At 42.5% G+C, this 26,405-nt stretch overlaps 1 protein-coding gene across 3 annotated transcripts in view; it reads right to left on the bottom strand.

Moving 5' to 3' along the window:
- MORN1 (MORN repeat containing 1) overlaps positions 1–26,405 on the bottom strand; it is a 735,456-nt gene that overhangs the window by 633,729 nt on the left and 75,322 nt on the right. For all 3 annotated transcript variants that reach the window (XM_088468235.1, XM_088468237.1, XM_088468236.1), the window contains exon 5: positions 25,657–25,747. In XM_088468235.1, coding sequence (XP_088324361.1) covers positions 25,657–25,747 — 91 coding nt within the window. The remainder of the gene's footprint in view (positions 1–25,656; positions 25,748–26,405) is intronic.

Genomic DNA, 26,405 nt, shown 5'->3' with positions numbered 1-26,405 from the left:
CCATTTTGGAATAAGTCTGTAACATAACAAAATGTGGAAAAAGTGAAGCGTTGTAAATACTTTCCGGATGCTCTGTAACTGTTATTAAAGTCAGTTAAAATGATGTTTCTCTAGAAAATATGAAATAGGAATACAACAATTTTTATATGTGTCCTTAGACCAGCATACAGTATGATTCCTATATACATGGATGTCACATCCAATATGTATCACTAACAGTCAAAACTGAAGACGTCACATCTAGTGTATATAATTACTCATATAAATCTAAGAAAGGGCAATCACAAAAGCAAAAGTGAAAATTTCATATAGCAATAGTAAAGAACAGTTGTTCTATTACAGAGTTCCCCTCATGAACCTAGGTACATACATTCATTGGTACTGAAATTAGAAGTATATATCAATTGTAAAGGTTCAGATTTGTATATATGGTGATCTACGTCAGTTACAGGGTGTATAGGTAGGCTATTGTGAGGGTGTCTCAGTGATGGACTAAGCTCTATTACACGTGGGTGGTGATGCATAGGGCAGATTTGTTTCACTGTCTTGAAAATCTGTAAGCAGTGAAACATCAATGTTACATTAACAATAATGAGAGTATATATGTGTGGTATAATGTGCTCACAAATTTAGGTCATAGTCCACCGGGATTAAATGATCATATAGAGCACACTTAAATACCACAAAGTGGGTTGTTACACATTAGGTCACAGGGATGTATATATCATTCATTGATCCAAGAGTGGTATTCGCAGTAATCAGGATATTTCCACAATCATATCCATAGATTGTACACCCACATAGAGATAAAAAAGTGTATCGCACTATTCACAGACACATCTAAGATATCTAATCATTCCAAAATCATGTCCATAAATAGTACACCCATATAACAGATTCACAGGGACTTCATCCCAAGAAACAGAGTACTCTAATCATACATTAGTCTGCCAATAGTGCTGATTAGTAAAGACAAAATTGTTACATATCCAAAAAGGCTAAATCCACAGTGCTGTTTAATTCAGACAATAATGAACACATATACAAAGAGGCTAGATCCATATGCATAGGTCTGATTACTATTTACAGTAGGTATAGCATTTAGTCCAAGCACTAGTTAGAAAAAAATGCATGCTATAGATGTAGTTTTAGGAGCAGACACAGTGGTCCGAGTAAAGTGATACAGTTACCCTTTGTAGATATCAGGGAAGGGGAAGGTAGTCAGTGTGTGCACCAGCCAGACCACATCCATGTGTTGCCGCTGGACGTGCGTTTCGCCCGCTATGAAACTTGTTCACCATTGCATAGTGAGAAGAGCATTAGCTCTTGGTTGCTGCTAGATCCTAGTTGGAGAAGGGATCTCTCTGAATTCACAACCAAGTGACCGCTACAGAAAGGCCGGACTGTTCCAGTGTTACCATTCACGTGGGCATAGAGGAGGAATATATTTTTGTGGTGAGCGTAGTGAGCCACCGTGTCCAAAGCCTGGCAAGCGAAGCGAGCCTGCGAGGGGCCACATTTTGCCCCCCCGTATTGATCCTTGGCCCTCCCCCATTGGTCGTGGATCACGTGGGTGTGACGTCAGAGGTCCCTTGCACCACCCAAGTCTAGACCTAACCATCAGCTCTTACCTTAAGTACGTGCTTCCGGGTTTGAGTCCTGATCACCTGTTAGTGGGAAGCAGTCTCCCATAGGTTGAATGAGTCACATGGTTCCTTTCATAGGTCACATGTGTGCTCAGTGGCCATTCAGTGTGAATCACTATGGCTAGTCACAAGTGTGCTAGATGGCCAATCAGTGCAGGCTCAGGGTTTTCACATTAACAGGTGAAAGTAAAATTTAACCCATGCGTGTCCTGTGAACAAACATTTGATAGGGTGAAAATAGAAAGTCTAGGTATATCCACCGGAAAGCCAGAGATGAGAATCTCTGAGTCTATAGTAGATAGATAAGTATCAAGGTCTTAATTAGTTAGCATGGTACGGTGTTTAGTCACAGGTTAATAGAAAATACAGGTATTTCTTCAAATGATAATGTTGGAGTAATCATCCTCTAAATGAGATTATATGCATACATATGTGTGTACATTATCCTTAAATGAGGAAATTGTACACATTGATGTGTAAGTATGTGCATTATACTATAGATGAGATTAGCCACATAGATGTGTTTGCGTGTCCATTATACTCTGAATGAGGAAATTATCCGCATTGATGTGTGAATATATGCATTTGTCTTTAAATTAGGAAGTTATCCATACTGATATGTAGGCATATATATTAACCTTAAAAGAGGAGAATATCCAATGTATGTGCATGTAGATTATCCTGCAAAATGAGGAAATTATCCACATCGATGTGTATGTAATCCTTTAGATGAGGAGATTTTCCTCATTGATGTATAAATATACACTCCTGACAAAAATCACCAACAAAGCAAAGTTTCTCTTAGGGTTTTTTTTTCTTTTGGGATTTATCTGAGAAGATCATTGACTCTCTCGGGATATCTGATGTAGTTTTCTGAGCTCTTCTAATTAATCGTTTACTATATCCTCTTTCCAAAAGTCTCTCAGTGAATTCGATTCATTTGTTTTCAAAAATCTTCTTGTCAGAGCAGTTGCACCTTAGTCTCAAAAATTCCCCCTTGGGTAAATTCTCTATGGTGGGTGGAAAGTGCGCACTGGTCTGGCGCAAAAGGCTATTGGTAGCCATTTCCTTGCAGAATAATTCCGTATGGACATGCCAGTAGGGTCTTTTAGAGCTTAAGATCCAGGAAGGGAACCGATTGGCAACTTATGAGGTGTGTCAATTTCAGGTTGACTGTATTTATGTTTAAACTTCTGATAAATTACATCAGAAGTTCCTCATCACCTTCCCAGATCATGATTATGTCATCTATATACCTCCACCATGATGTTATATGTTGCGTGAAGTTATCGCTGAACACAATCTCTCGCTCCCACCAGCCCAGAAAAAGGTTAGCATAGGTGGGGGCACAAGCCGCCTATTGCTGTGCCCCTAATCTGGAGGTAGTGGTGGTCCCCAAATGTGAAATTGCTCCTGGTTACTTAGTACAAACTCCAGAAGTTCTAGTAGAAATGTGTGGAAATCATTATATCCTTCCATCATAAGGAAGTATTTTACAGCATAGAGCCCCAGGTTATGTTCTTTGCTCGTGTATAATGATTCTATGTCGAGAGTCACCAGTAAATGTTGTTCATCCAGCTTTATGTTATGCAGTTTGCGTAACACATCCTCTTTATCCTGGATGTAGGATTGCAAGCCCAGCACGTGGTGTTGCAGGTAGAGGTCAATGAATATGCCCACTTTTTCTGAGAGGCCACCCATGCCTGACACAATCGGTCTTCCCGATGGTTCTATGATGTTTTTATGTACCTTCGGGAGAAGGCAAAATGTAGGTGTCTTAGGATATGGTGTCTTAAGGTAATCAGATTCCTGTTTTAGAATTGTCCCATCTGATAGGGCTCTATCCAGTATCCTGTTCAAGATCAAACTGGAATTGTCAGTGGGGTTGACGTATAGTTTTCCTGTTGTCTAAACATTTGTTTGTTATTCTCTGATCTGGTCCATTTGAATATGTTTCTTATTTGGAAATCCCTTTTGTCCCGGTTAAATTTGTTTTTCTTACATCTGATGATGGTCAATTCGTAAGTTTCTAGTTCTCTTTTTGTTGTTTTCAAATTTCTTTTGGAAACCACGGTCTTTCTCCCAATTTTCAAGTTTTTTACCCAGATCCTCAATCTCATTCTCACAACTGTCTAATGATGGTTGTGCTTGATAGGATGGACATGAGATCATTAGAGCATTTGAGTAATGTGGATTCCCATTCCTTAACAAGATTGTCTGTTGCTAGTTTGAATGTGGGAAATACTTTGGGTCTTAGGCCCTTTGGTGTGATTTTATGTTTAGAATAGTTCTCCAGAGTAGTGATGTCCCATGAGACTCTGATCCACCTTTGTAGGAGGGACCTACGTTTGTATAGATCCTTACCCCAATTTTTTAATTGAGTTTCTTCTGTCATAATATCTGAAATTCATCTAAGTTATTCAGAATTTTTCTTCTGGTAGTTAATTAATTTTTTAGGGAAAAGGAGGACAGGGTATGGCATAAATTGGAATCACTTGTAGAATGTGTGTTAATAATCTAATTAGCGTACTTCTCGGTTGTAGTGGACAAATATCGTTGTGGATTTGTTAATGTTGTAAAGTAGCAGCTAATACGTTTCAAATGGTCTCTAATGTATAATTCCTATCTCACTAATTAAGTGTGGAAGCCCAAATGGTTTTCAGAAGACGGCTTCAAAGTAGAGATGTATGGATCGGATTTACTCGGATATGCTCGGATCTCAAAAACTGCGTCATATTGGCTATCCGGCTGTCACTTGTTTTGGATAGCTAATAAGATAAATCTGAACTAATCCAAACTTGCAAGAATTTGGCGATAAGAACCGAATAAAACTGAACCCACATATCTCTACTTCAAAGGGGCGAAAAGTTGGTTACACTGGGTAAGGGTATATGTTGTTTCATCTGAGATATAATTACTCTGCTCCAATGAGCTCCATATCTTCTAGATAAGGATAGAGGCCCTCATTCATAGGCGGTCGTAATAAGCGATCGCTCTCTCTGAATGAGGGCGGGTGCCTCTTTTTTTTACCACCCACTGCTTAGCTAGCGACCAGGGTGATGGTCGCGATGGTCAAGACCATCGCGACCATCGGGGCTTGTGATGAGACCCTAAGGTTCAACAGCAAGCCCCAGGGAGCTTCCTGCTCTGATCGAGCAGGAAGCTCTCCACTGACATCATTGATGATGTCAGTGCGGCCACCCACAAACAGCATGCGTTCCGAAAGGAATGCCTCCGTTTGTTCAGCCACCCCCCCTGGCCCGCCTACCAAACGGGGCGAGCTGTCGATCAACATCGACAGTCGCCCCTTTGGTAGCGAGCTCCGGAGCGAGAGAGCTTCTCTCTCGCTCCGGGGCTTGCGCATGCGCAGTGCGGCCACTGCACGTACGCAGGGCTAACCATCGACCCGGTTGCGAGCGCATCGGCGCTTGCGACCGGGTCTGAATGAGACCCAGAGTGTGTAATTACTATTGTTATATATTCTCTGGTTTCGTGCAGGATATCAGAAACTGATCGGCATCACAGTCGGAGGGCTGCACATGCACATTACATCTACTGCGCATGTGCATTCCTCCCACCATCGAAGATGTGCGCTAACCATCGGGTTAGCGTACATCTCTGAATCAGGCCCTGGGACCCTTCTAGTGGACGATGGTGCTCCATCTCTCCTACACAATTACAGATATTGGTAGACCCAATGTCACTGTGCAATAAGTGACTTTATACTGGCATATCCATTATTTTGTCCACTGTCTGTTTTGTTTACAACAGTACATTCATATATGAAATAACAGCAGGATAATGTTAGTGGCAATGTTTTTAGTTTTGTCAACATGCACATTCCTCTGATGTATCACAATCCCTCAAAAAGTTACATCAGCACCTGTGCAAACATCAAACATGGAACAGGGGCATTATCGAAAAAATAAATGCTGGGCTCTATAATATATTTCTATTTGTGACCTTCTCTGTCTCTTTAAAAACAAGTGGATGCGACCGGCTAGTTAATTTTAAATCATTCTGAAAAACCGTACCCCTTCAATCACGGTACTGGCTAAATTTATGGTTTTAAATACTTGCTTTCATTGGTCACTGTACTTTTGCTATAAATGACTTATACCTACAATCATTAAAATGTCTCTATTCATTATCTCATAATGCATACAGAATCTTTACTACAATCATTACTGCTTGTATATTATATGTAGCGATGTCTCCCTGTTGTATAAATTGTATCAATATTAACTAGCTAAACATACATAAAAATGTGACTGTTTAACTATGTGCTATTTGTAAGACAAATGTAGATAAACCCTGACATTACAATTGTCAAGCAATTCAAATTGAAATGTTTTAAGTGACCAGAGCATGACTGCAAAGTAGCTGCAATTATAATAACAGCAGGTCCTGTTTTATGTGTACATAGTTTTTAAATTAGTAACAAAGTGGCTCGGAATTGTATTTTGTGTGGCAATGTTAACTGTGCAGCAATATATTATGTGGCACTAAAAACACTTCTGCATCCACCTTATATCTAAATGCACTTTTAAATTGTCATAATATCTGGCTGCCATGTCCCTCTTTTCTATTACAAGCCAAACTGTTCTTGTCACAACTGACTCAGGAGGATCTCCAACTAAGGAGCTGAAAGCTGAGGTCTGGGGTTGAGGAAGAAATCGGAGGCGAGGGGCCTGGATGTACGATCTCCTCATCCACAAGTATCGGATGTTGGCGAGACCTGACCAAAGGCACGTAGCCTAATCTGCTGGTAGGTGTTCACCAGTGACCCCTCCAAGCGGGATATGGGTTTATGCTGCACCCAGCAAGCAGGTCACAGTACCCAATTCAGGTGGAAATGGAGGGAGATAACACCAATGAGGCCCTAGCGAGGATTCTGTACTGTGATGCTGTACTGAGCGTGCGGGCAAGGTATCAGACGCACTGCTGGCACAGGAGAGTGACACTACTTGTACTCAAAGGATGTACAGAGTACACGGGCAAGGTATCCATACGCACTGCTGGCACAGGAGAATGAGACTGTGGTTGTACTCAGAGAATGTACAGAGTACACGAGCAAGGTATCAAGAGCACCGCTGGTACAGGAGAGTAAAGCTGTGGTTGTACTCAGAGGATGTACAGAGTACACAGGCAAGGTATCAGATGCACCACTGGCACAGGAGAGTAACTAAAAATTACTCAAGAGTAGAACAGCAAGGGAATCTGGAATGAAGTGACGGCAAGCTACACTACTAGTAATGACGTTGTACAGGCAACTTCCTGTTGTCCAGAGCCCAATAAAATATCCTAAGGTAGCAGTCCATTGGAGGGCAGCGTTAACTGACAACGACCATGCTTCCATTGGACGGAGGGTCAGTCAGGTGATGAAGACTGTCATGGCTGCGCCCATGACGACAACCTCAGTAATGAATCACGAAGCAGCACATGGATGTCAAAGTGCACCTAAGGCATAATCCGCAGCGCGTCACTTGCTGCGGCACCTTACGTCTAACCGCACGAGAAGTCAGGAGAAGTCGGCGCTGTGGTGAGTAACGGCCAATCCTAGGCCAAACCCTGACAGTTCTGGCTAATACATGATACTTCTAATATGCAAAAATGTAATGTAATATTTATATGGCGCCCCAAGGGTTCCGCAGCGCCTAACAAGTACAAAAACAAAGTACAGAACAGTACATAAACAGTTGAACAGAACAAGAAACCACTGACATACAGTATAAGACATTGCAGGACAAGTACATGGTATATAAACATTGCTGCAACAGTAGCAGGATGGCAAAAGTCAAGGGTTAGGTGCTGTTATAAGGAGTATAGTGTAGATAACAATATAAGTAAAGGAAGGAAAAGCACATGAGGGAAGAGGGCCCTGCTCGTGATAGCTTACAATCTAAAGGGGAAGGGCAGACACACAGGGGTGACACAGATGGGGTAGACAGTGAGCATGGAAAAGAGGGTTAGGATGACAGATGGGTGGATTCCTGTTTTACATTATGTAAGCAAGTAAGATGGAGTATGATTTACACCTCTGACATTCTACTTTGGTTGTTACTGTATGGTGCTTGTGGAAAGGCATGGTTGTTACTGTATGGTGTCTGTGGAAAGGCATGGTTGTTACTGTATGGTGTCTGTGGAAAGCCATGGTTGTTACTGTAGGTGTCTGTGGAAAGGCATGGTTGTTACTGTATGGTGTCTGTGGAAAGCCATGGTTGTTACTGTATGGTGTCTGTGGAAAGGCATGGTTGTTACTGTAGGTGTCTGTGGAAAGGCATGGTTGTTACTGTAGGAGTCTGTGGAAAGCCATGGTTGTTACTGTAGGTGTCTGTGGAAAGGCATGGTTGTTACTGTAGGTGTCTGTGGAAAGGCATGGTTGTTACTGTATGGTGTCTGTGGAAAGCCATGGTTGTTACTGTATGGTGTCTGTGGAAAGGCATGGTTGTTACTGTATGGTGTCTGTGGAAAGCCATGGTTGTTACTGTATGGTGTCTGTGGAAAGCCATGGTTGTTACTGTATGATGTCTGTGGAAAAGGAAGGTTGTTACTGTAGGTGTCTGTGGAAAGGCATGGTTGTTACTGTAGGTGTCTATGCCAAGCTATGGTTGTTACTGTAGGTGTCTGTGGAAAGCCATGGTTGTTACTGTAGGTGTCTGTGGAAAGGCATGGTTGTTACTGTATGGTGTCTGTGGAAAGCCATGGTTGTTACTGTAGGTGTCTGTGGAAAGCCATGGTTGTTACTGTAGGTGTCTGTGGAAAGGCATGGTTGTTACTGTATGGTGTCTGTGGAAAGCCATGGTTGTTACTGTATGGTGTCTGTGGAAAGGCATGGTTGTTACTGTAGGTGTCTGTGGAAAGGCATGGTTGTTACTGTAGGTGTCTGTGGAAAGCCATGGTTGTTACTGTAGGTGTCTGTGGAAAGGCATGGTTGTTACTGTAGGTGTCTGTGGAAAGCCAAGGTTGTTACTGTAGGTGTCTGTGGAAAGCCATGGTTGTTACTGTATGGTGTCTGTGGAAAGGCATGGTTGTTACTGTATGGTGTCTGTGGAAAGGCATGGTTGTTACTGTATGGTGTCTGTGGAAAGGCATGGTTGTTACTGTAGGTGTCTGTGGAAAGCCATGGTTGTTACTGTAGGTGTCTGTGGAAAGCCATGGTTGTTACTGTAGGTGTCTGTGGAAAGGCATGGTTGTTACTGTATGGTGTCTGTGGAAAGCCATGGTTGTTACTGTATGGTGTCTGTGGAAAGGCATGGTTGTTACTGTAGGTGTCTGTGGAAAGGCATGGTTGTTACTGTAGGTGTCTGTGGAAAGCCATGGTTGTTACTGTAGGTGTCTGTGGAAAGGCATGGTTGTTACTGTAGGTGTCTGTGGAAAGCCATGGTTGTTACTGTAGGTGTCTGTGGAAAGGCATGGTTGTTACTGTATGGTGTCTGTGGAAAGCCATGGTTGTTACTGTATGGTGTCTGTGGAAAGGCATGGTTGTTACTGTATGGTGTCTGTGGAAAGCCATGGTTGTTACTGTATGGTGTCTCTGGAAAGCCATGGTTGTTACTGTATGATGTCTGTGGAAAAGGAAGGTTGTTACTGTAGGTGTCTGTGGAAAGGCATGGTTGTTACTGTAGGTGTCTATGCCAAGCTATGGTTGTTACTGTAGGTGTCTGTGGAAAGCCATGGTTGTTACTGTAGGTGTCTGTGGAAAGGCATGGTTGTTACTGTATGGTGTCTGTGGAAAGCCATGGTTGTTACTGTAGGTGTCTGTGGAAAGCCATGGTTGTTACTGTAGGTGTCTGTGGAAAGGCATGGTTGTTACTGTATGGTGTCTGTGGAAAGCCATGGTTGTTACTGTATGGTGTCTGTGGAAAGCCATGGTTGTTACTGTAGGTGTCTGTGGAAAGCCATGGTTGTTACTGTAGGTGTCTGTGGAAAGGCATGGTTGTTACTGTATGGTGTCTGTGGAAAGCCATGGTTGTTACTGTATGGTGTCTGTGGAAAGGCATGGTTGTTACTGTAGGTGTCTGTGGAAAGGCATGGTTGTTACTGTAGGTGTCTGTGGAAAGCCATGGTTGTTACTGTAGGTGTCTGTGGAAAGGCATGGTTGTTACTGTAGGTGTCTGTGGAAAGCCATGGTTGTTACTGTAGGTGTCTGTGGAAAGCCATGGTTGTTACTGTATGGTGTCTGTGGAAAGGCATGGTTGTTACTGTATGGTGTCTGTGGAAAGGCATGGTTGTTACTGTATGGTGTCTGTGGAAAGGCATGGTTGTTACTGTAGGTGTCTGTGGAAAGCCATGGTTGTTACTGTAGGTGTCTGTGGAAAGCCATGGTTGTTACTGTAGGTGTCTGTGGAAAGGCATGGTTGTTACTGTATGGTGTCTGTGGAAAGCCATGGTTGTTACTGTATGGTGTCTGTGGAAAGGCATGGTTGTTACTGTAGGTGTCTGTGGAAAGGCATGGTTGTTACTGTAGGTGTCTGTGGAAAGCCATGGTTGTTACTGTAGGTGTCTGTGGAAAGGCATGGTTGTTACTGTAGGTGTCTGTGGAAAGCCATGGTTGTTACTGTAGGTGTCTGTGGAAAGGCATGGTTGTTACTGTATGGTGTCTGTGGAAAGCCATGGTTGTTACTGTATGGTGTCTGTGGAAGGCATGGTTGTTACTGTATGGTGTCTGTGGAAAGCCATGGTTGTTACTGTATGGTGTCTGTGGAAAGCCATGGTTGTTACTGTATGATGTCTGTGGAAAAGGAAGGTTGTTACTGTAGGTGTCTGTGGAAAGGCATGGTTGTTACTGTAGGTGTCTATGCCAAGCTATGGTTGTTACTGTAGGTGTCTGTGGAAAGCCATGGTTGTTACTGTAGGTGTCTGTGGAAAGGCATGGTTGTTACTGTATGGTGTCTGTGGAAAGCCATGGTTGTTACTGTAGGTGTCTGTGGAAAGCCATGGTTGTTACTGTAGGTGTCTGTGGAAAGCCATGGTTGTTACTGTATGGTGTCTGTGGAAAGCCATGGTTGTTACTGTAGGTGTCTGTGGAAAGCCATGGTTGTTACTGTAGGTGTCTGTGGAAAGCCATGGTTGTTACTGTATGGTGTCTGTGGAAAGCCATGGTTGTTACTGTATGGTGTCTGTGGAAAGGCATGGTTGTTACTGTAGGTGTCTGTGGAAAGGCATGGTTGTTACTGTAGGTGTCTGTGGAAAGCCATGGTTGTTACTGTAGGTGTCTGTGGAAAGGCATGGTTGTTACTGTAGGTGTCTGTGGAAAGCCATGGTTGTTACTGTAGGTGTCTGTGGAAAGGCATGGTTGTTACTGTATGGTGTCTGTGGAAAGCCATGGTTGTTACTGTATGGTGTCTGTGGAAAGGCATGGTTGTTACTGTATGGTGTCTGTGGAAAGCCATGGTTGTTACTGTATGGTGTCTGTGGAAAGCCATGGTTGTTACTGTATGATGTCTGTGGAAAAGGAAGGTTGTTACTGTAGGTGTCTGTGGAAAGGCATGGTTGTTACTGTAGGTGTCTATGCCAAGCTATGGTTGTTACTGTAGGTGTCTGTGGAAAGCCATGGTTGTTACTGTAGGTGTCTGTGGAAAGGCATGGTTGTTACTGTATGGTGTCTGTGGAAAGCCATGGTTGTTACTGTAGGTGTCTGTGGAAAGGCATGGTTGTTACTGTAGGTGTCTGTGGAAAGGCATGGTTGTTACTGTATGGTGTCTGTGGAAAGCCATGGTTGTTACTGTATGGTGTCTGTGGAAAGCCATGGTTGTTACTGTAGGTGTCTGTGGAAAGCCATGGTTGTTACTGTAGGTGTCTGTGGAAAGGCATGGTTGTTACTGTATGGTGTCTGTGGAAAGCCATGGTTGTTACTGTATGGTGTCTGTGGAAAGGCATGGTTGTTACTGTAGGTGTCTGTGGAAAGGCATGGTTGTTACTGTAGGTGTCTGTGGAAAGCCATGGTTGTTACTGTAGGTGTCTGTGGAAAGGCATGGTTGTTACTGTAGGTGTCTGTGGAAAGCCATGGTTGTTACTGTAGGTGTCTGTGGAAAGCCATGGTTGTTACTGTATGGTGTCTGTGGAAAGGCATGGTTGTTACTGTATGGTGTCTGTGGAAAGGCATGGTTGTTACTGTATGGTGTCTGTGGAAAGGCATGGTTGTTACTGTAGGTGTCTGTGGAAAGCCATGGTTGTTACTGTAGGTGTCTGTGGAAAGCCATGGTTGTTACTGTAGGTGTCTGTGGAAAGCCATGGTTGTTACTGTAGGTGTCTGTGGAAAGGCATGGTTGTTACTGTATGGTGTCTGTGGAAAGCCATGGTTGTTACTGTATGGTGTCTGTGGAAAGGCATGGTTGTTACTGTATGGTGTCTGTGGAAAGCCATGGTTGTTACTGTATGGTGTCTGTGGAAAGCCATGGTTGTTACTGTATGATGTCTGTGGAAAAGGAAGGTTGTTACTGTAGGTGTCTGTGGAAAGGCATGGTTGTTACTGTAGGTGTCTATGCCAAGCTATGGTTGTTACTGTAGGTGTCTGTGGAAAGCCATGGTTGTTACTGTAGGTGTCTGTGGAAAGGCATGGTTGTTACTGTATGGTGTCTGTGGAAAGCCATGGTTGTTACTGTAGGTGTCTGTGGAAAGGCATGGTTGTTACTGTAGGTGTCTGTGGAAAGGCATGGTTGTTACTGTATGGTGTCTGTGGAAAGCCATGGTTGTTACTGTATGGTGTCTGTGGAAAGCCATGGTTGTTACTGTAGGTGTCTGTGGAAAGCCATGGTTGTTACTGTAGGTGTCTGTGGAAAGGCATGGTTGTTACTGTATGGTGTCTGTGGAAAGCCATGGTTGTTACTGTATGGTGTCTGTGGAAAGGCATGGTTGTTACTGTAGGTGTCTGTGGAAAGGCATGGTTGTTACTGTAGGTGTCTGTGGAAAGCCATGGTTGTTACTGTAGGTGTCTGTGGAAAGGCATGGTTGTTACTGTAGGTGTCTGTGGAAAGCCATGGTTGTTACTGTAGGTGTCTGTGGAAAGCCATGGTTGTTACTGTATGGTGTCTGTGGAAAGGCATGGTTGTTACTGTATGGTGTCTGTGGAAAGGCATGGTTGTTACTGTATGGTGTCTGTGGAAAGGCATGGTTGTTACTGTAGGTGTCTGTGGAAAGCCATGGTTGTTACTGTATGGTGTCTGTGGAAAGGCATGGTTGTTACTGTATGGTGTCTGTGGAAAGGCATGGTTGTTACTGTATGGTGTCTGTGGAAAGGCATGGTTGTTACTGTAGGTGTCTGTGGAAAGCCATGGTTGTTACTGTAGGTGTCTGTGGAAAGCCATGGTTGTTACTGTAGGTGTCTGTGGAAAGGCATGGTTGTTACTGTATGGGGTCTGTGGAAAGCCATGGTTGTTACTGTATGGTGTCTGTGGAAAGGCATGGTTGTTACTGTAGGTGTCTGTGGAAAGGCATGGTTGTTACTGTAGGTGTCTGTGGAAAGCCATGGTTGTTACTGTAGGTGTCTGTGGAAAGGCATGGTTGTTACTGTAGGTGTCTGTGGAAAGCCATGGTTGTTACTGTAGGTGTCTGTGGAAAGGCATGGTTGTTACTGTATGGTGTCTGTGGAAAGCCATGGTTGTTACTGTATGGTGTCTGTGGAAGGCATGGTTGTTACTGTATGGTGTCTGTGGAAAGCCATGGTTGTTACTGTATGGTGTCTGTGGAAAGCCATGGTTGTTACTGTATGATGTCTGTGGAAAAGGAAGGTTGTTACTGTAGGTGTCTGTGGAAAGGCATGGTTGTTACTGTAGGTGTCTATGCCAAGCTATGGTTGTTACTGTAGGTGTCTGTGGAAAGCCATGGTTGTTACTGTAGGTGTCTGTGGAAAGGCATGGTTGTTACTGTATGGTGTCTGTGGAAAGCCATGGTTGTTACTGTAGGTGTCTGTGGAAAGCCATGGTTGTTACTGTAGGTGTCTGTGGAAAGCCATGGTTGTTACTGTATGGTGTCTGTGGAAAGCCATGGTTGTTACTGTAGGTGTCTGTGGAAAGCCATGGTTGTTACTGTAGGTGTCTGTGGAAAGCCATGGTTGTTACTGTATGGTTAAGATGTGACCCAGCAGTCTCAGGTAAATGTAGAAATTGGTGAAAGTAGTTATTGTAAAGAGATGTTCAGAGGTAAAATAATGATAAGTTGTGACAGAGTGTGAATTCCATAAGGCACATTTATTGATTTGGAGGGTGATGGGGGACACATGGGGTTTGCAGGGTATTTATTCCATATTAAAACCGCTGTGTATGTGTGTGGGGGCTGGATTTGGTGATATGTCACCAGATAATAAAAACAGAAGGATAGAGAAGTAGATATAGTTGTAGGAGGTGTGTAAAAGTTTTTTTATAGTGAAACAATGAGGTTGTAATAGTCAATGTATGATGAAAAGAAAGCTCATGAGTTTTAAGATTGCGGGAGTGAATCAATACGGCTGCAATGAGCACAGAGAGGTGAGATAGAGGGAGAGTTAAGGATGTTATATCCTTAGAGAATATATAAAGAATAGTTTATATGAAAAGAAATGTGTAGTACATGGTGAATATTAGGTAAGTTACTTTTAGACAAATTTTAAGGAAATCAGTTTTTTAATCTGAAATTATCTCAGATGTTGGTCAATGTTTGTTCAACTGTTTGACTAACTGTTATGTTATCACACTTTGTGCCTTTAACACTTGGTACTTTTAACCCCAACTGCCAAACAGCCCCAGCTGCCCCTATACTGAATATAAAGGAGTGGTATCCTTGATTAAGACAGGCTACATCTGACTCAAATGGTATGCTGATCAAAGGAGATAACTTTCTCTGAGTATGAGCAAAAACCAGGCCAGATGTATACCATAAACTATGCTTCACTGAACAATACATACTATGGCCCCTATTCAATTTGGAGCGAAAAGCCATTTTTGCGTGTTTTTGGCGAAAACTTTTCACCGATGACGTGATTACGCCAGGCGGAAAAGTATCGCCGTATTCCAGAGGTTCCCAAAGTCCGCCATTACAGTCCACGTTTTAGGGATATCCATGCTTGAGCACAGGTGACTTCATTAGTACCTCAATCCATTTGATTTAATCATCTGGACTCAAGCTTGGATATCCCTAAAACGTGGACTGTAATGGCGGACTGTGGGAACCTCTACCGTATTCAATTTGAAAGACTTTCCGCATAGGCGGAAAGTCAATGCAATGTAATAGGCGAAAAAGTTTCGCCTATAAATAGCAGGCGGAAAAAAGTGCAGAATTGGGGTTTTGGGGTGCAATGTTGCGGGAACCCCTGTGCAGCCTTCAGACAGTCCCCCAAAAGGTAAACTGTGTCAAAAAGTAAAAAAAAATCACTTAAGGACACCCCAAAAAAATCACTTTGAATTTGGGAGCGAAAAAAAAAAATGTTGGGGGACAAAGTTAAAAACTAGCAAACTATACTCTGGGGGTGTCCCCAAGTATGCCCCAGGTGTTTTTTTCATTGCAGGTGCTTGCGGCAGGTGGATTTTTCACAATTTTTTAAACTTAACTTTAGCAACTTTAAAATATGCTGACCCCCATTTTCAAGTACCCCAAATTTGATGGGATAAGTTATTTTCTGCAAAAATAACTCCAGAATACTATTCTTCACCACTTATACAAAAGCGCTATTTAGCAGCTATTGAACCCATTTAAAAACACCAAATACCTTCAGCAAGCCAAATCGGGGGGTATCATAGAGAACCCCCATATCAGAGCATCTTTTGGGGCGTGTCAGGCTGATTTCCCCAAATCTGACAGTACTTTCCACTTGTTTAAGTTTCGCCGGGTCCCGTTTTCGCCTACTTTCAAATTGAATACGGGGATAAGCGGGCACGCGCGCAATACTTTTCCGCCTATATCGCGTGTTTTGAAAGTCCGGGAGGCGAAAAAGCATTGCGGGTCCGCTCAAATTGAATACAGCTCTAAACAGGAAAAAACAAATCTATGCAAGAGATGAAATATCACATACATTTAAAACTGCACATGATTGCATGAAGGTCTATGCAGAGTTTATATGCAGTAGGCAGGATGAGAGATGAAATATCACATGCCTGAGGGATGAAATGAAATAACACTAACCATCCCCTCCCACAGCCTAACCCTAACCCTCCCACAGCCTGATCCAAACCCTCCCCTCCCACAGCCTGACCTTAACCCACCCCTCCTGCAGCATGACCTTAACCCTCCCCTCCCACAGCCTGGCACTAACCCTCCCCTCCCACAGCCTAACCCTTACCCCTCCCCTCCCACAGCCTAACCCTAACCCTCCCCTCCCACAGCTGAACCCTAACCCACACCCTAGTGTCTAACCTTAACCCTAATATTTACCTTCAGGATCACAGTTGCCGGGATTTTGGAGCTGGGACTCTGACTCCTGTCGGGATTCCAGCCCGGTATTCTGTGCGCCGGAATGCCGATTACATCCCGCGTATGCTATGTAACCGAGTCTACACAACTATAAGCATTTATTAGCTATTCCAAGTTGTACGCATCTCAATCTCATCTCTACTTGCAGCTGAATGGGCCCAGCCTGGTAGCAACTGGGCGTTGGCACATAAGCATGTGTTCTGAGGGCATGTCATGGGCATGTAGTCATAATTGCGGAGTTGAGTTTATGCAGAGTTATGTCTGATTTTAAATAGATGTCTTGCACCTGGTTTATGACTGGGGCAAACGCTCACTGATAGTGATGATAGTTACTTTCTCAAGCATATGGAGGAGGCGGTGCAGCTGCAACTTTGCATACAGACAAATATCCGCAATTTGCGGCCGACTTGCGTGTAGCTCCGAGGCAGCCTCCATGTGTTTTTTAATTGTTTTCAAACCACCACTTATGGTTAACAAAACTGATTATGATAAACACTTATGAGAAGACACCTTATAATAGAATGTGTTAAAGTAATTTAAAGGTATGATGAGTTTTGCGTAAAACTGATGGACTTGCTCACACAGATGTGATAAAATATGGGCAAAAGCATGAAATTCATGCTTTAGTGATGCGCTGTTAAGACATTTTTCCAGGTGTTTTGCAAAACCACACTTTTTTGGGGGGCAATCTTATATATATATATGGGCATAGATAATTTGAATTATATACTGCGCTCAGCTATACCTCGTGCCAAACTAAAGAACTGGTCCAATGTGGGCTAATTAAATTATTATAAGGGTAAATATGTTAAGAAAAAACGTTTTAATGGTAAAAGACATACACAAACTAGATATAAATCACTACATATAACATAAGCAAATAAGATTAGGTAGGGTATGGTAATGAGCAGAAATACCATATGATACGAATATATGGAAGAGATCAATATCAAACTGCTGAACTTACAAATGATTGCATATATCAAGATATGGTAATGGTGACTATGAGTGAGTATCAGAAATCAAATTGAGTCACTTCCAGAGGAATAATGATGCTTGCAAAACGGAAATGTAGGCAAAAAGCCTTGTGAATGGGGTTGTAAATGGTACCAGCGGCGTCCCGCTGATACCTGACAGTACTATAATGTAGCGCTGGTGGTGAGATGCCCGGGATGTACTTCTTGAGGAAGGGAGTACGGACTAGTCGGCAAGGAGGGGGTTAACTCCAGCGGGCTACTAACACCTCTGGTGCAGGTACTGGCAGTATGCCTAATCCCAGACGCCTGCCAGAAATGCACTCCGGAGCAGCTGTTGCCGTTGGTGGTGAGGGGATGTTATGGTCGGGCTCTCTGAAGCCAATAACCATACACCCCTACCACACCAGAGACTTACCTTCCTTAACCTCGCCACTGTCTGCTCCTGCCGGCTGTGCTGGCTTGTGATGCGTGACTTCCCTTCTTCCTGTCTGGTTCTCCTGGTCTAGTCACGTGTCTGTCCCTTCTCCTCTGTACGCTTCTCCCCTGTCTGCTTCTTCCGGGTATGGTCACATGAGGGTGATTGAGACGCTGCTCGATCCGTTTGTATGGACAGCAGTAATCCTCATAAAGATCTCCAAAATATAAATGTTTGTAATAGTCCTGTGGTGGATTCTTTTGTTTCCAACGCGTTTCAGCCCGTTTGGCCTTTTTCAAGGAGTTGTGTGCCAGTAAAGGAGTACATTTTCTGCAGCATTATATAGGAGGGGTCTTCTACATGGGTTGGTCCTATGTAAATGCAGCATTTCCTGATTGGTCAACAAATTAACTCTAATTCCTCATTAAAACAGGGTATTACAGGTGGTTGAATGCTCAGCTGCATGTTATAAGTGCATAGCTGATTATATGCATTGGCATCTTGGTCACACAATTAAATAATAGAATTCATTAAATAAATAAGTAAATGAAAGAAATAAAAATGGCAATGGGTGACTAATAGTAATAATAGAATAGTAAGTTATTTTTGTAAATAATAGGGTATTAAGCATAAATAGATTAAAAATAAATAAATGTAATAAAGTAAAATAAAATAATTAAATAAATTGAAAAGGAAGAATTAATTCCCTATATATATATATATATATATATATATGTGTGCACAGCTAAATATCTCAATAATTAGTAGTCGATGTGTCTATTGTATTGAGCGCAAGCACATACATACACAGAACTGTATATATATATATATACACACACACACACACACACACACACATACATACATACGCACATAAACATATATATCAACATGTATAAACACACATACACGACCACACACATATATGGAGAAGGAGTCACACTCCCATGTTGGTACAAATACTAATATGACACACAATTGGTCCTATGTCTCACAGAGAGTAAGAAGTATTGTATGTAAGGATTATAATCTCGTACCCATCGCTGTACCTGTGGTTTGCAGATAAAACTGATTGTCGAACCATACGTAATTATGTTTGAGTATGAAATTAATACTATTGATTATAAAATCTCGTTGCGCATCTGTTAAAGAATTGTCTTTATCTAAATGGTATCTAATGCTGGAAATACCTTGTGTATGGTCAATTATTGAATATAATGAAGTAATGTCTGTCATCACAAGCCATAGTTGTTCTTCCCATTGGATGTCTTTGGGAAGAACAGCGATGGGTACGAGATTTTCCCCAAGCTACGCCAACTTATTTATGAGTTGGTGGGAGGACCTCAACATCTGGGGTCGATCTGAGCTTGGGGCAAATCTAGTACTCTGGAGAAGATACATCGACGAAGTGTTTTTCATTTGGCGAGGAGATGAGCAAACATTGCTCAACTTTCTAACCTTGATTAACAATAACGACAATCATCTATGTTTCACTTCTAATTACAGTAAAACACAAGTTACATTTTTAGACCTCAACATATTTATAGAAGAGGGAACTGTACATACAAATACTTACAGGAAATCAGTGGATGTCAATAGTTTCATCTTGTCAAGCAGCTGGCACCATCCACGTTGGCTAGAAACGATACCGAAAGGACAGTTCCTCAGATTAAGGAGGAACTGTTCAAAATTAAAAGATTTCCAGACACAAGGACAGGAATTATCAATTAAATTTTTGGACAAACAATACAACAAACATACAGTAGAATGAGCATTCAAGGAAGTAGAACATTTAGCAAGAAACAGCTTACTCGATTATAAACATGATAAGAACCGGAAAGACACGGAAACACCATCATTCATTACGCAATACTCCAGACAAGCAAAACAAATACAACAAATCATAAAAAGACGATGGCCGATCCTACTTGGGGATGATAATCTTGCAGACATTTTACCATTAAAACCAAAAATTGTGTACAGGAAAGCACCTGATTTGAAATACAAATTAGAACACAACCACATTCCACCAAAACAACTCATATAAACTACCATTGATAACAATACACCTACATTAGGATTTTTCTATTGTGGTGGATGCATAGGATGTAAGAATATGGGACAAAGAACGACAAAACCCACCACCACATTCAAATCCAACAATACAGGCAAGAATATCCAATAACCAACAGAATCACATGCCACAGTAAAGGAATAATATATTTATTAGAATGTGGATGCGGTAAACAGTATAATGGGAGGACAACAAGACCTTTGAGAATACGCATAAACGAATACATCACAAACATCAGAAAAGGAGTTGTAGAGCATATTCTATCGAACCATTTCAAGCTCTGTCATAATAGCGACCCCAAAACACTCAGATTCCTAGGAATCGAAGAAGTCACACCTAATTGGAGAGGGGGTAATTATGAACACAAAATTAACACAAGGGAGCTGAAATGGATGTATGAGCTTAATACATTCGCACCAAAAGGACACAATTTGGATAACGAAATAAAATCCATAATATGCAAAAAGTGACTAAAGAGCTACACTCAATAAGAACATCTGTCCTTCGCTTGAGGATTAGTATAAAGGATCTATCGTTACCGTTATAATCCTTACATACAATACTTCTTACTCTCTGTGAGACATAGGACCAATTGTGGGACATATTAGTATTTGTACCAACATGGGAGTGTGACTATGTGTGTGTGCGGTCGAGTATGTGTGTTTATACATGTTGATATATATGTTTATGTGCGTATGTATATATATATATCTATATATATATATATATATACAGTTCTGTGTATGTATGTGCTTGCGCTCAATACAATAGACAAATCGACTACTAATTATTGAGATATTTAGGTGTGCACACATATATATATATATATATATATATATATATATATATATATATATATAGGGAATTAATTCTTCCTTTTCATTTTATTTAATTATTTTATTTTACTTTATTACATTTATTTATTTTTAATCTATTTATGCTTAATACCCTATTATTTACAAAAATAACTTACTATTCTATTATTATTAGTCACCCATTGCCATTTTTATTTCTTTCTTTACTTATTTATTTAATGAATTCTATTATTTAATTGTGTGACCAAGATGCCAATGCATATAACCAGCTATGCACTTATAACATGCAGCTGAGCATTCAACCACCTGTAATACCCTGTTTTAATGAGGAATTAGAGTTAATTTGTTGACCAATCAGGACATGCTGCATTTACATAGGACCAACCCATGTAGAAGACCCCTCCTATATAATGCTGCAGAAAATGTACTCCTTTACTGGCACACAACTCCTTGAAAAAGGCCAAACGGGCTGAAACGCGTTGGTGACAAAAGAATCCACCACAGGACTATCACAAACATTTATATTTTGGAGATCTTTATGAGGATTACTGCTGTCCACACAAACGGATCGACCCACGACTCAATCGCCCTCATGTGACCATACCCGGAAGACGCAGACAGGGGAGAAGCGTACAGAGGAGAAGGGACGGACATGTGACTAGACCAGGAGAACCAGACAGGAAGAAGGGAAGTCACGCATCACAAGCCAGCACAGCCGGCAGGAGGAAGGAGCAGACAGCGGCGAGGTTAAGGAAGGTAAGTCTCTGGTGTGGTAGGGGTGTATGGTTATTGGCTTCAGAGAGCCCGACCATAACATCCCCTCACACCAACGGCAACAGCTGCTCCGGAGTGCATTTATGGCAGGCGTCTGGGATCAGGCATACTGCCAGTACCTGCACCAGAGGTGTTAGTAGCCCGTTGGAGTTAACCCCCTACTTGCCGACTAGTCCGTACTCCCTTCCTCAAGAAGTACATCCCGGGCATCTCACCACCAGCGCTACATTATAGTACTGTCAGGTATCAGCGGGACGCCGCTGGTACCATTTACAACCCCATTCACAAGACTTTTTGCCTACATTTCCGTTTTGCAAGCATCATTATTCCTCTGGAAGTGACTCAATTTGATTTCTGATACTCACTCATAGTCACCATTACCATATCTTGATATATGCAATCATTTGTAAGTTCAGCAGTTTGATATTGATCTCCTCCATATATTCGTATCATATGGTATTTCTGCTCATTACCATACCCTACCTAATCTTATTTGCTTATGTTATATGTAGTGATTTATATCTAGTTTGTGTATGTCTTTTACCATTAAAACGTTTTTTCTTAACATACATACCCTTATAATAATTTAATTAGCCCACATTGGACCAGTTCTTTAGTTTGGCACGAGGTATAGCTGAGCGCAATATATAATTCAAATTACCTATTCCCATATCTACAGAGTCAGCTGTTATAATTTACTGCAGCTCGCTATTACCATACCCATTCTCAGTGCGCAGTTATCCTACTCCCCCTTTTCTTATATATATATGGTCTGCAAACCATCTGATTTACGCGAGGCATAAAAATAGCCAGTTTTGAAATTGATTTCCTGATTTTCTTTTTTCAAATGGCAACTATACTGTACAAATGCAACCGTTTAAGAATGTGTGGTTTGCAATACTGCATTTCAGACTGCAAGAAAAAATACAAGGTGGTTCATCCTGTGTGTGAGCTATCTTGTCTGTTAGAACTTAAAAGTAAATAAATAATTATAATAAAAACCTTCCTTCCCATTTCAAACAGCCCAGGCTACTAATCTTTAGGCCCGTTTCTCTAGGGCCCCAGAACTTCCTGCTAGCTGCCAACTAGCAGGGTGCTCTTCATGGTGCCCCTGCCCAGTGGGTACCAGTGTAATATGCATTTTGGCACTACAAGTTCTAGCATGCACTGACCGCTCATAACTGCTCTTGCATGGTGGCGCTTGTAGAACTAAACAGAATGCACATGGGCGCCAGTGCATATGGATTCTTGTAGTGCCACTACAAGTACTTGGTCAGTTATAAATATTGTTGCCCAATTGATAATTTATTGATATTGCTGCATTTTTAGAGTATTTTTGTAGTTGCCATAACAAATAATTACCTGAAATATTCTTCTTTTCCTGGTCTGACATTGGGCCTGATTCAGACCCACTCGCGAGCGGCTGTCCGCTCGCAAGTGGGTCGATGGTCTGCACTGCGCATGCGCACGACGGAGGGAGCTCCGTCGTGCGCATGCGCGAGACGCGACGAGCGAAGGACTTTCCTTCGCTCGTAGTGTCTGATCAAAGGGGGCGTGCTGTCGATGTTGATTGACAGCACGCCCCCTTCGGTGGGCGTGGGGCGTGCCTCCCAGACGGAGGCGTTCCCAAGGGAACGCCTACCGTCAGAAGCCGGTGGGAGTGATTTTGGCTCTGGGAGTGATTTCAGAAGTCAGTGGGAGTGATTTTGGCTCTGATAGAGCCAAAATCACTCCTGGCCTTGCGGTTGAGAAACTCAACCGCAGGCTTCAGCTCGCACTGGCGATGGTCGCGATGGTCAAGACCATCGCGACCATCATCCTGCACGCTCGTATATGCTGTGGGTGGTGACCCACAGCTATACGTGCGTCCAGGAGGACGCTCCATATTTATGGAGGTGGGCCCTGATTCAGAGCGAGCGCTCTGGTCAGAGCGTCCGGCTCTGAATCAGGGCCATAATCCTTACATATAACATAAACATATACTGTAGATGAGACTCACAAGCCACTTCCAATGCCAAACGAGTTCATCAATGGTGAGCCCGCCTACTTTATTGCCGGGCAGCCAATCAGGAGTGATTTGCTTCATGTACACTGTGATAAATGAAGGAGGTCATGTCTGATTCTACTTACATTATTTGGTACTTCCTCATCTAAGCGGCCCCCTGCTGGAGGCGCTGGTTACGCTACTTACGTATCTTCACTAGTCAGTGAAGATACGTAAGTAGCCTAAAGATCAGCCAGTGTCCAACGTCATTCCCTACCATCCAAGTGGGCATGGAGGGGGAATATATCCTTGTGGTGAGCGAAGTGATCCACCGTGCCCGCAAGGGGCCGAATGGTAATTCCTCAAGTTTACTCTACTTATGTATCTTCACTGACTAGTGAAGATACGTAAGTAGCGTAACCAGCGCCTCCAGCAGAGGGCCGCAAAGATGAGTATGTACCCATTATTGTTCGTTAATTAAGGTCCTACATGTTATACTGCTGGGCATGGAGGAAATTGTACCTAACATAGAACATTGTGAGAGTGTTAGCAGTGGGGAGTAGTTCCCAATGCTCACTGTTACCAGTATTGTGCTTTTCCCCGTTCTATTCATTGGGGGCAAAGTGTGTTACTGACAAATTTTATTTGCCTTTTTAAGTTTAAACTTTTTTCATTTCAGTATTGCTCATCTTACAAGTTACATTGTGCGGTCACTATTAAATCAGCAAATAATAATTTATGGTGGCAGATCCATTATCTAGATTTACAGCATAGCAAGAGACAGTCATCAGAGACATAAAATTATGGATGAGAAGTTAAAACCAGAAAACATACTCAATGTTTCTTCTGTGTAGCCCTATTCAGTAAGTATATACGATGTTATGGAGTCCTCTGTGATTGCTTTGGAGTGTAGCCCAGTAAATTGCACAGAACTCTAGCCCACGTGTTCCTTCCAGTGGATTTGAGAACCACAGCCCCTCTCTCTTCTGTGGGATATCCCTTTCCTCAGATAACAAAATCACATGGGTGCCACTTGCTTGTGTTAGACCCGATCACACCTGCTGTCTGATCTGTGCCAGCTCAAAACAGCTAAGTAACCAGGCAAAGTAAATATGTGTACAGCGAATTCTGCCAGAAAACCAGCTAGCATTACACTGGGAGCTTTAGAAACACATTTGGAATGCATGACATCAAAACACGTGTTCCTTCAGATTACAGGCCATACGCACTCAGTGTGACGCCATCCCACTGGCAGACACATGTAGCGTTAGATGACATACAGCACAAGCTGAGTGTTTATAGACGAAAAATAAAGTTCCCTTGCTGGACACAGGTGCACATTATTTCTACATCTATATTCATTTTATGCCCTGTTTACTTCTCTAAGTATGAGGTTTTCTGCTTTGCCCAAATATAAGTAGTTTGCATACCTCAAATGTGAATACAAATTAGACCAGTGCATTCAAATCAAATACAACACCACTCAGTGCATGTTATTCAACAGGTCCTCTCACAGGCAGAATGTGACCCTGTATAGTTTTCCTGACAACTTTTATATATTGCAAAAGAATGGGGATAGGTTGCTACACAGATCCCACCCTGTCTCACTAGGGTGATTACATACATATAAACTGATATAGATAATTGGTATCCAATATAGAAAACCTATGGTGCTCCCTTAGAGTTATGTCAACAGTAACAATCAAAGAGAATAGGGAAACGCTCTTTTTTTTTTTTAGGAGCACTCTTAATAAATCTATTAAAAGTTTTAATGATATCAGAAGATCTCACAAGACAAAACATATATAGGTACTAATTAAAACACCAAAGTATTGTAAAATACCAAACTGCTGTATCGTAATGCTGGCTGCCGATGGAAACCCCCCCATTAGTATAAAGTAATGAAGGCAAATTCAATATAGCAACAGTGGGCCTGATTCACTACGGAACGCAATTCTGCTGATACGCACGCACCGCAGTTAGTAATATCAGCGGTGCTATTTAAATGTGTGCATTCACATTGCGAACGCAGCCAGACATAAGGACGCCAACTTTCCATTACTGACATCCGTATATTAGGGCAACATAGTGAAACAATCGGTAACATCGGACCCATATGCACACTTGCACAAGCCCTGACCTTACTCAGAAATTGCTAACAGCCACGCACGCACGCTATCAGTGCTATGGCTGCTTATAGCCACGCAGTGGATAATTTATGCACGCCTGCGTTAGCCCGACCACACACCCCATCACCACCCAGAAACGGCACTTCCTGTCTATCACTCTGCTCTGGGTCTGCGTAGCCTCTGCAAATGCAGTTCCCATCGCAATTGCTAGTTCACGCTCTGCAATGCATACGCATGCGCAGAACGTAACAATCGACCAATTGTGTGCATCTTTGCAACTGCATTCCTTGCTGAATCAGGCCCAGTGTTCCAAGGTTAACACACAGCCACTACATTACTAGAATATCAGGCTCTATAGATTTGCATGTAAGGTGATAGAATATAGCACACATAAATGTAACAAATAACTTGGGATCTCTTGTCAAAGAGACATTTGGGGTAAAACTAAGAAACTCACTGGAAAGTCATTTGTCCTTCTCCATATCTTTTGTTGTTATGAAAAGCCCCGGAGTAGGTCTGTCCATCTTTGTCCACCAACAACCCATGTCCTACATGGAATGAAAAGAAATGATTCATAAAAAGGAGTATAAAGATTTTGTACATTGCTACAAGTAAACATTTACAAATGTGTTTGTATAGGTTACAGGTATAGTATTGGAGGGCTTGTTTACTTCCCCTGGGTCTCCAAGCTATAAAACTGTTTAGGGGCTGTGTCTAAGTACGATAGAGAAGCAGAAGAACCTGAAAGCAAAGGTGTGATAACTCCTGGGGTGGACCATGTGCTGCTCTCACCCATCCCCTGTCACATGGTCCACCCCGCCTACCTTTTGCCAGCGGCACAATCTTCCATGTGATATTTTTAGAAAATGGCGACTGTGTAGGAGATAGTACAGGCTCTGGCATAGAGACAGAGGGCCTGATTCAGAGCCGGACGCTCTTTCAGAGCGCTCGCTCTGAATCAGGGCTGTCCCTCTCTATTTTTAGAGCGGCCTCCTGGCCACTCGCATAGCTGTGGGTGACCACCCACAGCTATAGCGAGCGGCCAAAAAGATAGTCGCAATGGTCAAGACCATCGCGACCATCGGGCTTGGACGAGACCATTGTGGTAGGGTCTCGTCTGCCGCAAGCCCTGGAGTGCTTTTGGCTCTATCAGAACCAAAAGCACTCCCACTGACATCACTTGTGATGTCAGTGGGGCCAGACCCA

Source organism: Taudactylus pleione, unplaced genomic scaffold (assembly GCF_031769625.1).
Source record: "Taudactylus pleione unplaced genomic scaffold, aTauple2 ptg000082l, whole genome shotgun sequence".
NCBI lineage: Eukaryota > Metazoa > Chordata > Amphibia > Anura > Myobatrachidae > Taudactylus > Taudactylus pleione.
The sequence above is the reverse complement of the archived record's forward strand: the minus strand, read 5'-3'. Positions and strand labels throughout refer to the sequence as shown.